Source organism: Mesoplodon densirostris, chromosome 9 (genome assembly GCF_025265405.1).
Source record: "Mesoplodon densirostris isolate mMesDen1 chromosome 9, mMesDen1 primary haplotype, whole genome shotgun sequence".
NCBI lineage: Eukaryota > Metazoa > Chordata > Mammalia > Artiodactyla > Ziphiidae > Mesoplodon > Mesoplodon densirostris.
The window spans coordinates 44211213-44223236 of NC_082669.1; the positions used below are offsets into that span (position 1 = coordinate 44211213).

General features: G+C 37.3%; 1 protein-coding gene across 2 annotated transcripts in view; it reads left to right on the plus strand.

Annotated features, from left to right (window-relative positions):
• Nucleotides 1-12024, plus strand: part of CRPPA (CDP-L-ribitol pyrophosphorylase A) — a 310026-nt gene that overhangs the window by 100599 nt on the left and 197403 nt on the right. For both annotated transcript variants that reach the window (XM_060108033.1, XM_060108032.1), the window contains exons 4-5: nucleotides 3035-3139; nucleotides 10589-10634. In XM_060108033.1, coding sequence (XP_059964016.1) covers nucleotides 3035-3139; nucleotides 10589-10634 — 151 coding nt within the window. The remainder of the gene's footprint in view (nucleotides 1-3034; nucleotides 3140-10588; nucleotides 10635-12024) is intronic.

The window sequence follows — 12024 nt, forward strand, 5'->3', positions numbered from 1 at the left end:
TCTGCCCTCTGGTGTCTGCCCTCTGGTGGATGAGGCTATCGAAGATGCTTGTGTTAGTTTCCTTGGCAGGCGGTTTCTTAACCAATGTGCCACCAGGGAAGTCCCTGATTTTTTTTTTTTTTTAACATATTGGGCTTTTTGGTTGAGTCATCTTTTATCTTTTTCTGTTTTCCACCCTTCTAAATATTATCCTTATTTTATGAGTATAGGCACTATCATTCTGGGGTTATTAAGTCTTTATTAACTGTATAGTTTCTACTTCATACAAAATACTTTATTTTTTGCCTTTTTCACCTTATTCATTTTAGTTTTACCTTGGGTTTCAGTTAAATCTGGGTTTTTTGCACATGTGTGTATGTTGGAGACTAGTTGGATTTGTGGATTTTATAAGTGGGGCTGTTGATTTGTGAGGTTCAGTATAAGGTAACTGGGGTCAGCAGTGTATGTGGGGACCTCTGACAATAGTGTGCTAAGGGCTTCTGCCTGAGGAGAACATTGTTGACACTAATTTGGGCTCCAAGTTTAGGGAGGCAGAGGGTTCTCTGCACCTATGTATTTGTGTGTTTTTCATTTGATCAGTGATAGCACTATGGCCCCCATGCTGGATAATGTTGATACTTTGTATAGTTACACATTAATTAACTTACTTGATTAAAATCTACCATCTTGCTGGGTGCTTAATTTTTTTTCCTTTTCTTTTTTTCTGCTTGCCTTTGTATTAATTTCTCATTTTATGATTCCCTCTTATCACTATTGACTTCTTACTCTAAAGCATTTGTTTAGTGATTACCTTGAGTTTAAAATCATGGTCACTTTGAAATACTATTACACCTCTTCATGAGCACCCAGTAACAGGTTGCTGAAGAAGACCCTGCAGGTGGGTATAAACTCCTGTTGTGGTTGTGATTCCCAGAGGTCCTACATTCTCCTAGTTTCCTCCACTCAGTACTTAACAGTTTGTTGGAATTTTTAGGTGATTTCTTCTTACCTGCCTGTATGGCACTCTCTCCCCTTTTGGGGGAGGCATGCCTTTTCTTAGATTTAGGGCTACTTGGTAATCCTGTGACCTCAGCTCTGATGTTTTGAGAAAAAGTTCTGCTTTTGTAGTTTGTCTGCTTTTTTCTTTTGTTCTGAAATGAGCATCATGTTTGTCAGCTTTCCATATCCTAGGCAGAAGTAGAAATCGTCATCCATGTTCTTAAGAAATGCATTCAGAATTTGTCATTAAGCATGCTTTTTTTTTTGAGCTAACTGTAGAAGCAAGGTTTAATGCAAAAAAGTTACCAAAAACCCTGTAAATAGTTGTAATATTAATCTGTACAGTGAATAAGAGCTTCAGACTATTTCTGCCAAGATGGCTCAGTATCTGTTTCTAGTATATATTTCATAAGTACCTGATCCATCATTTTCCTTGTTTCCTGTTGGTTCTGTCAATTGGAATCCTGAAGACTTCATGCAATTTGTAAGCTGTTGCCATCTTGGCTGGTACATCACGTGAGTGGCAGGAGCACAGCATCAAGTAATTCTCATCCCTGAGATACAAAGGAAGTAGCTGTTCCTGTGGGTTCCTCTTAGTATGCACTTTGTGAGCACTTTTAAGGCTGTCCATGAATGTGTTCAATATCTCGCATCTGGAAAGAGGCAGGAAAAGGGTTATTGCTAGTCATCTCTGGGATTTAACCGTGTGTTAGGAGAGAACTCTTTTTTTTTTTACTGTAGGTTGGTCTCACTTGCATACTACTAGATGAGCCTGTGCATACGTTGAAAGTAGAATGCAGAGGTTTACCAAAACTTAATTTATTTGAATGTAACTACTGCTGATAATACTATATTAAAGATGAAAATGTTTAATAAATGTCATGTTATGTAGTATATCAGTTTAGAAAGTTTAAGCTGAGACTGTTCTGATTAATTTGGGACTCTGGGTATACTTGATGGTTATATTTTCTTGTACATTAACTTCATAAATCATTAAAATTTGGCATTTCGTAATCTCCAGTACAATAAAGATTGGCAGAGGGTGCTAAATGTCATATTCGTATTTGTTGCCTTCCTGCAGTCTGTCTTATATGGATATGCTCTTTGTAAAATGCAAATCCAGCAGATGTCTGCAACGTCTGTATCTTTGTTTGGTACTTTTTGCCTGAAGGTATCTCTATACTTGAGTTTTATTCAGTCTTTGGAATGAGATCAGAGACCATTTCCTCTGATGGGCCTTCCCTGATACCCTCATATAGAATTAAGTATTTTATCTCCTGGTCTACTTATAAATATTCCTCTATTGCTCCATATCACATTCTGTTATAAAATATTTGTTATAGATCAACCTCCCCTTCTAGACTGGAGTTCCTTGAGGACACAAAACATGTTTCATTTGACTTTATATTCTGGTCCTTAATACAAACCTTGGACTTGATAGGTACTTAGTGACTGTTATTCAGCTGAATTATATTGTGTTGGTCATTTTGATGGTTCTGCTTAAAATGCTAAAAAATGTTACTTATATTTTACTAAAATCTAATGGGCCTTTACTTTTTTTCTCATAATGAAAGACTGAAATATTTCCATGTTCAGAATCAAAATATATCCTCTAAAAAGGTTATATTGATATTTAAAATACCAATTAATAAGAAAGCGGTATAAATATGAGATATAAGGGGTTTGGAGTTTTATGGATACCTATATTTGTTAAATCAAGTCTGATACGGTAATCCTCAGTCATGCCTTGAGGCATTTCACAAATGTGTTTGGAAATGTAGTTTTTGAGCAAAGGAAATAAAGTATTATATTTATCTGACACCTGAAACTATTCAGGAAGTTAAAAACTCTTATGATTGCAACAGTCCTGTTTTCTATTTGTTTCATTTGGCTTTTAGGGCATGGGGAAGATTAACCTACCTGATTAATCAGTAGCTAATTAAAGAGTTTGCAAAATTTCTAGGCTCTTTTCTATGTACAGTTGATTATGAAATTAAAAGATTAGTGTATTTAAAATTATATTTCAACTTATTAATTCTTTTTTCTTCCTACACAGTGTAGTGACTATGACTTGGATTTTGGAACTGAGTGTTTGCATTTGGCTCTAAAATACTGTCACATCAAAGCCAAACTTATAGAAGGATCTCCTGACCTCTGGAAGGTAAGGGAGTTGGTACTTTGCTCTGTGTTTGTGTGTCATTTCTAAAGATGTATTGTCTACAAGTACAGACAATTTCCAGGTGCTTTAGAAGATAGAGCAGTATAAAAATATTTGGTTTCATATTGAAACAGTATTTCCAGGAATAAAGGTGTGTGTGTATATGTGTACATAAAAGGTGTTGAGTCTCACTAGGTTTTCTGAACCATCAAATATGGTATCATTTCTATTGCTTGGTTGCAAGAAAATTCACACTGGGATAATTTATTCAAACAAATTCTATTTTAGCCAATAAGATTGTTTTATTCACAATTTTTGTGTGTGTTCTTTACATATAACCTTTTACTCTGTAGTCTTACCTTCAACTGGATTGAAGATGCAACTCTGCTTCGCAAAATAACATTTCCTCACAGGCCTTGGGGTGGTAGCTCCAACTTAACTGGGTTGAAACATGTATCTGCCAGTTTTGACCCAGTGGGGTTGGTGGCTAGAACCATTCACCTTCTCCTAAGAGGAATTGTGCTCTTTCCTGTGGTAAGGATTGGCTGCCTTTATGGCCAACTTCTTTCTTTAGGAAGAATGAAGTGGTTGTTGCACTATCATAGTTCAGCTTCCTGTTGCGGCGGGAGTGCTTTACAGCGTGACTCTCCTGTATTTGATTGGGTAGAAATATGTTGAATTGAACAGTGTATTCTGAAATAGAATTGTAGGGTCATATCATAGTTTTGAATGTATTGCTGCTTTTGAAATGTTGGATGAAATCTTTATAAAGCATCCATCTAAATCTGGTTAGTAAACATTCATCCTAATTCTGAGATTATATGAATCTAAAAGCATATTTCCTCATTGACATAAAAACAAAACAAAAAGCCCTATGTGTTGATTAGGTATTTTGTAAGTCATGTGGTGGGCCTTGCTGCATGCTAAGATTTTCTCATACATACTTAAATTGTTCTAAGATTACAAAATATTGACATGCCTGAGTTATTGCCTGGTGGAGTAAATTAATGCAATCTTATTGCTCTGTTAAGAGTATCTGAATATCATCAACCCAGAAGGGAAATATTTTATTCATTTTGTTTATCCTTTTCTATATATGGCTCAGATGGTGATACACATATCAATTGGGAGGATTTTGGTAGTAAGCAGTTAGGTATTTTGTTAAAGATCCTGACCCATGTCACCATAGACCTGCTAGACTTAATTTGCAGGCTATGTTGAAAAAAAAAATTAAAAAAACTCAAGACATTTTATTGCTACTAACATGGCAGCATTCTCTGGCCCCATTGCTGATGTTTTAGGCTGTGTGAGTATCTACTTCTTGTGGGTATTCTGAGCCTTCTTTAAACTTGTAAAGTACCCTCAGGTCTGCAGGTGAAAGGAAAGCAGCACACTGCTCTTCTTTGAATTTTACACTCTGTCTTCACAAATGTACTTCAGGTTTTTTTTTTTTTTTCGCGGTACGTGGGCCTCTCACTGTTGTGGCCTCCCCCATTGCAGAGCACAAGCTCCGGACGCGCAGGCTCAGTGGCCATGGCTCACGGGCCCAGCCGCTCCTCGGCATGTGGGATCTTCCCAGACCGGGGCACGAACCTGTGTCCCCTGCATCGGCAGGTGGACTCTCAACCACTGCGCCACCAGGGAAGCCCTATTTCAGTATTTTTGAGTGAAATCTCAAATTGCACTGCTTCCCTCGGCGATACAGTATCACAGTTTTAGTTATTACATCTTGGTGCTCTGCTTCCCTTTTATGTGCGACCGATGTCAGGGCACTGAACTGTGGTTGGCCTTTCCAAGTGCTTCTATTCATTCTCCTCCTGGGTCATTTCATAATGCTGCTGTGGGTTGAATTGCATCCCGCCACAGAGGATATGTTCAAGTCCTAGCCCCTGGCACTTGTGAATGTGACATTATTTGAAAAGAGTGTTTGCAGATATAATCAAGTTAAGATGATAAAGAAGAGGCCCTAAATCGGATCTGTAAGAATAGGAGAAAAGATTCACATACAGATAGGTGGAGAATGCCAATGACAATAGAGATAGAAATTGGAGTGATACATCGACAAGCAAAGGAAAGTGAGGGATCGCTGGTAACCCCCAGGAAACTAGGAAGAGTTGGGGAAGGATTCTCCTCTAAAGCCTTTGGAGTGGGTAGTGGACCTGCTGATACCTGGATTTCACACTTCTGGCCTCCAGTACTGTGAGAGGATATGTTCCTCTTTTAAGCCATCCAGTGTGTGGTACGTTGTTATGTCAGCCCTAGGAAACTAATACTCATGCCAAAAGGTGATATCCTGTTAGGCCCAGAGGGATCATTTTCATAGCACTTTCCGAACTGGGACGAGTGGGGAAGCCCTGCTCTTAAAATGTTTGAATAATGATGTGCCTTACCAGGATCTTGGATTCTAAAAGGGCATGTAATGCAGTGAATTGGGCAAAAAGTCTTTCAAATTGCAGTTTTGAGGTCTTTTTAAGGTGTCAAATTTCTTCTGTGATTGAGGGGAAGTTATTTTGAGTGCAAATGCTGTAGTTGTTTCAGGTTCCATATTTCCCTCTTCTGCCTCCTGTCTCATCCTCTACCTTTAAAAAATATTTTTGACATCTACTGGCTGTTCATTTAGCTCTATTTAGCTTTTTGATGATACTGTATGAGTTGTCTTTAGTATAAGCTTTTAACTTAATTTTCTGGTTTTATTTTGCATGGATAAAGAGTATTACCATTGCTGTTTAAACCAAAGCAATGGAATCTACACATTGAAATAAGTGTTCTAATTCAATACTAATTCCAACAGTGCTACAACTTTTTACAACTCAGAGTTGAAAGAAGATTTAGTACAATTATGCTAAAACTCGCATTGAACTTGGGTGGCAGGCCAAATACCTGGAGCATGATTCAGAAATCTGACACAGTGAAGAGTGCACAGTGAAGAGAGTGCACATTTCAAGAGAATTTTCACTAACACAAAACAATAAGGCAAAGGAGGATTCTGAAATACAGAGCCAGGACACCTTCCCCTACCCCTCAGAAAGTGAGGGAGTTCACCCCTGGTGCTGGGAAGAATGACTAGAAATTTCTCATGACCACGTGTAGGACTGTTATTTCATCTGCTGCCAGAAATCCCAGGAGGACCATTATTTTATATTTTACATACTTTTTTTTAAAAAATAGAAGTAAATGCAAAAAGTCAGCACTCACAGTTGAGGCCAGCCTTTCTGCAGTAGCTCCTCTGGGTTTAGAGGAAACATCCGTTTTTTCAGATCACCATGCAGGGTAGAGGACATCCTTGTGAATGAGCAAAGCCCCCTTCTTCTCCCTCCTTTCCCCTCCCTAAGAGCGACCAACCACAGAAGAATACAGGACCGACTCCTGAGAATAGGGGTTGGCTCTTAAGCTCTGCCTGAGTGGTTGTGTCTAGCCAGCCCTTACTGAACATACTCTTATTTTAGTGAAATTTCATCTAGTCTGCATAAGAGGAGACTACATTTAATTTATAGTTGTACCATATTTTTGTCCCAATATAAAGAGTTGGTCACTTACTATACTACACAGACCTAACTGAACAGCCTTCTTGTTTCTAAGTGTTAAAACTGTCTTCAAGGCATAAAAGATTCATGATAAGTTATTGAAGGAATTTAACTGTATTGCATTGTCTGAAAATGCTTCTTTAGAAGGCGTTGATGTGTCATCACAACATTATTGGAATGACTGACTTTTGAGGATTTCTTTTGATGGGGATTACTTGTTTTAGATTCAAGTGTTCTAGCATCTTTGTTAAAAACAAAAGAAAATAGTCTCACTTTTTGCTTTTTAACCTCAAAAATACAATGTGGTGAAATTGTGTCTTTTTAGAGGTTTTCCTCTCGTTATCCAGTCTAGAGGAAAGAACATTTTCTAGATAGACATAATTGATGAACTAGAAATCAATATAATATCCCCATCCAAATCTAAATTTGTATCTGTCTTTGAAATTTAAGATTTTCTGGATTTATTTGAATTATTGGAGTACATACTCATTTTCCTATGAGGTGAAAGATGGAAGAACATTAAGTGTAGTCTGATTTATGTATGATGGTGGCCAACTGGACTTGGCTCTGAGAAGTCTCTTTAATTTACCATATTGTCAACACAGAGCAAGACAAAGCAGGTACAATAGTGTCCTGTGGAACTCACCTTGAGGTAGCTGAGAGTGCTCTGGCCTAGGAGTTAAAGGCAACTATCTCTGTGGCTCTCAGTTTCAGGTTTCTCTTCCACTGAATATAAATATTTTTAAAGCTAAATACTTAGATGAAATATTGCACAGAAGCACAGTGAAACAAAACAGGCAAAAACTGAGCTAAACTAGTTGAGTAGCAGATGTGGGGCTCTGAGCATCAGCTGCACAGAGCTTCTACACTGGTCTTCCGGTGGCCCCTGAGCTCTAAGAAGCACAGTGTGAAAACCAGTGAATCAGACGATTGAGGCTCTTCTATCACTAGGGCTGATTTTTTTTTTTTTTAAAGTAACTGTTTTCCATACTGAGGTATTATGCAAGGTCAAAGAAAACCTGCAGATCATGCTTACAGAAGAAAATCAATCTCAAAACTGATTATTAAACTTTTCTTAAAAATAAGGAAAGGACAATCCATATTACTGTAAAAGCTTGATAGAAAAAGAGTCATCAATTCAGAATTAAAACATTTTCAGTACTCTTTCCTTTGAAATATGGCAACTGTTTTATTTAGAAAAACAGAAGGCTGTTTTTCAACACAGTACTTTGTAAGTTTGTCAGAAATATTTTGTAGTTTATTTTCCTTAAATCAGTGTTTGTTGAGAAATATAGTTGAGGTTTTCAATAAGGCTTTATGTAGAAAATATTAAATAAACATCAAAAACTTTAATCTGTGTATAGTATGTATCCACAGCCAACAAGAAAATGTAGGCAAAAAGATGAATTTTAGGGGAATTCCCTGGCTGTCCAGTGGTTAGGACTCTGCGCTTTCACTGCAGAGGGCACAGTTCAAATTTTGATGTCTTTCTTGTTTATACAATTATTTAATATTCGTGTAGAAAGGACCTTTAGGTAGTAATTCATGTATTTTATTCATAAGACTGATTCCAAAGCGAAAACGTTGTCTTGCAAATATGCTAGAAAAATCATTTTAGTATTTGAGACCAAGTTTTTTCATTTAAAAAACCCATTGTTAAGATAGATTTATTTGGAAAAAAGAATAAAGTACTTTCACAATTATTCTATTTAAATTTGGAATGCGGTTTTATCTCTAAAAGAAAGCAGGAAGGAATAAAAAATCAGCCATTGTAATTAGGCATCTTCCCGTTAACTTCTGATTTGAGTTTACCTTACATAGCAGACAGTTGTAGGGGAAAAAAAGGCTTTTCTCATTTAAATTGCAAATATTGAGTGATGATTTCAGATATCTAGTTAACTTTGGGTTTTCATGGAAACAAATGTGTTCTTTTAATATTTAAATATTTAATATTAATATTTAATACCGTGAGAGGTAGCTGTGTCCCCATTGCCTGGCTGAAGGCCGGGGGTTAGAAGGTGTTCAGAGGCATTTAAAAGAATGAGTGGATGTAACTGACATGACAGGAGGCCTCTACCACAGGTGCGTGTGTGGGTTTGTGTTGTGGGAGCCCTGACTTTCCAGCCTCTTCTGTCGCCCCCGAAGCCCCCATGTGGCTCTGCTCTAGGCCTTGAGGGTCTCTGCTTCCTGTCTGTCTTGAGCTCTGCAGCCTTGTCTTGTCTTTATTTGGTAAAATAAATAAGTATTTATTTATTTATGGCTGTCTTCTTAGCTGTGCGTAGGCTTTGTCCAGTTGCCGAGAGCGGGGGCTACTCTTCCTTGCAGTGTTTGGGCTTCTCATTGCAGTGGCTTCTCTTTTTTTCGGAGCAGGGGCTTCAGTAGTTGTGGCTCGCTGACTTAGTTGCCCCGCGGCATGTGGGAACTTCCTGGACCAGGGCTCGAAACCGTGTCCCCTGCATTGGCAGGCGGATTCCCATTGGCAGGCAGATTCCCAACCACTGTGCTACCAGGGTAGCCCGAAACAAATGCGTTTTATTCAATTCTTATAAGAGAAATTTATCCTCTAAAATGTTGTTTCTACAGGTTGAGTTTTGCTCAGTTTTCATTGCTCTATTCCAGCCCTTAGAACAGGACATACAACATGGTAGTTATTTGATAAATATTTATTGAATGAGTGAATGAGATCAATACATTCTTTAATTTGGTAAAATGCATAGTCTGAAGCTTTAAGTGTCTGTTTTCTATTTTTTTCCCCAGATAAGAGAACTGCATTTTGGGTCAGTAACTATAGTACTAGTTTTGGTTCACATTTGCTTGTTTTAGACATAATTTAACAATGTCATATTTGATTTTAATAGATTGGTTGAGTGCTTGAGGAAATTTCCATCTGTCTTACAAGTTATCTGCTACATTAGTTCTGGATTGTGAGGTATAGTTTTGGACCAGGGTTACCTGCCAGGATACAGGCATAGCAGGGAAACCTATTTTGGGTAGAAGTGCCCTGAGCCACTTACCTGAACAAAGTTTTTGTACAAGTTTAGTTAGGATATTATCTGGAGGAAAATAGTCCAAATTATAGACATGGAAGGGTATTAATTAGTGAGTATTTCTCAAAGTGGATTTTTAGACCTTTTGCATCATAATCATCTAAACACGTGAATGATAAGCTCCTAAGACCTTATAGTACTTATTAATATATTTGATTATTTACTATGTTCTTCAGTTCTGTGATGTAGGAAAAGTGATTCTGCAGTGCCATGCACTTGACATGTTCTTTACCTGAGCTCACTGGATGTAGTCTGGGAACAATCTGCTGTAGGACCACGCAGGGTATATTACAAGGAATAGGTTATTGCAAGGAGGCTGTATGTTCTTAAGCAAAGATCATGATTATTCTTATATACATGGTGGTACCCTCCAGGCTCTTTCTATCAGTTATGTATTAGTAAAAATCTTAAAAAGGTGAACCTTATCTGGATGTATACAGATAAACTCAATTCAGAATGAAGACCCTCGATGTGAATTGGTCTTTCAGAATTATCTCATTTCAACTGAAAATGCAGTTTGGTAATTTTTTTAATATATACTTTTCCTTCTTTCCTTCCAACATAAAACCTTCTATTAAACAATAATTCTAATACTTTTATTTAAATGCTACCACATTTTCTTTGATATAATACTTATATTAATAAGACTTTGGTAACCACTGCCACATAACATCTCAATTTACTTAAAGACAAATCTTCAACCATTTGTAGAAACAATATATATTTTTTCTGAATAAACTGATGTTGTTATAATTTAAAAATTGTCAGTATTATGTGTTTATAGTTTCTCCAAAATCAAGAATTTCCTTGGGGGCATAATTTTATTGCTTTCACATTCCTTCCTACTCTGTTAAGTCTAATGAAGTTTATCTGTCCTCTAGGTGACCTACAAACGAGATCTGTATGCAGCTGAATCGATTATTAAGGGTATGTTTGGCCTTATGACTGTCAGTTCCTATGTTTCAAAAATGTAAGCCAGTTGAGAATTTCTCATGACATTTTAAAGCCCAGAATTCTCAGAAGTATAAATGCTGTAGGCCACGGAGTTCTGTGAGTTGTTTTTTTTGAAAAATAATTACATTTATTTTGTTTCCTGCTTTGAAGTATCACTTATTATGATTTATGTAACATTGGTTTTAGCTTTTATAAAGGAAATAATTAATTTGAGAAACGTAGGTGACATTGACACTATTAGCAGTGAAAACTGATATTTTAATTTATAAATATATTATATTTTGTTTTTATTTATTCAGAGCACTGTCTGCCCCCTCCCAACACTGCCATATCAGTACATTAGACAGCATCTTTTGCATGAGAAAAAAAATTTTCTGAAATAGAGAAATAGGGCTGAACGATTTTTTTTTGTTTGTTTGCGGTACGCAGGCCTCTCACTGTTGTGGCCTCTCCCGTTGCGGAGCACAGGCTCAGCGGCCATGGCTCATGGGCCCAGCCGCTCCGTGGCATGTGGGATCTTCCCGGACCGGGGCACAAACCCGTGTCCCCTGCATCGGCAGGCGGACTCTCAACCACTGTGCCACCAGGGAAGCCCTGAATGATTTTTAATTCCTTTTAGTTCTGACAATGACTGCAATTTTGTTTTGTAATTTTAGATATTATACATGTAATAACCCCTTTCTCATTCTTTTCATCTCTGACTCTAAGATCTCAGCCACAGAGAAGTAGTTTATTTCATAATCAACAAATATTTATTACTGTGCTTGACACCGTGCTAGAAATGTAATGATGTACAAGGGACATTCATTCTGTACTTTTGCAACCTCCACAGTTCAAATCACAGTTTCTTAACCTTGGCACTATTGGCATCTTACGCCAGGTAATTCTTTGTTCTGGGGACTGTTTTGTGCATCCTAAAAGTTGCCTGGCCTCTACTCACTAGATACCAGAAGCACTCTTCCGTCCCTCCCCTCCCCTGCTGTGACCATCAAATGTCTCCTGACATCACCACTGTTGTACGTATACATGGTCCTAGCCAAAATCAGAGGGGTCCACCCCCAATGCCTAAGCAAGTGTGGTGCTTTACAATTTATTTGTAATTTACTCCTTCAAAAATACGTTAAGGACAGAACGATGTACTCAGATAGCGACTGAGAAGTGACCTTGTAAATTCAGATATTGATTGAAGTTGAAAGAAATAATGGGAATTGTGAGGGCAACAGTTTTATTTTATATCTTATTTCATTTTATTTTATTTTATGGAAAGCCTATTTAACAATCAATTGGCTTCACATTCAGAAAACTGAAAATCTTTTCTCTGTTCATAACATTCTGTATTTGTAGTTTATCCTCATGTTTTTTT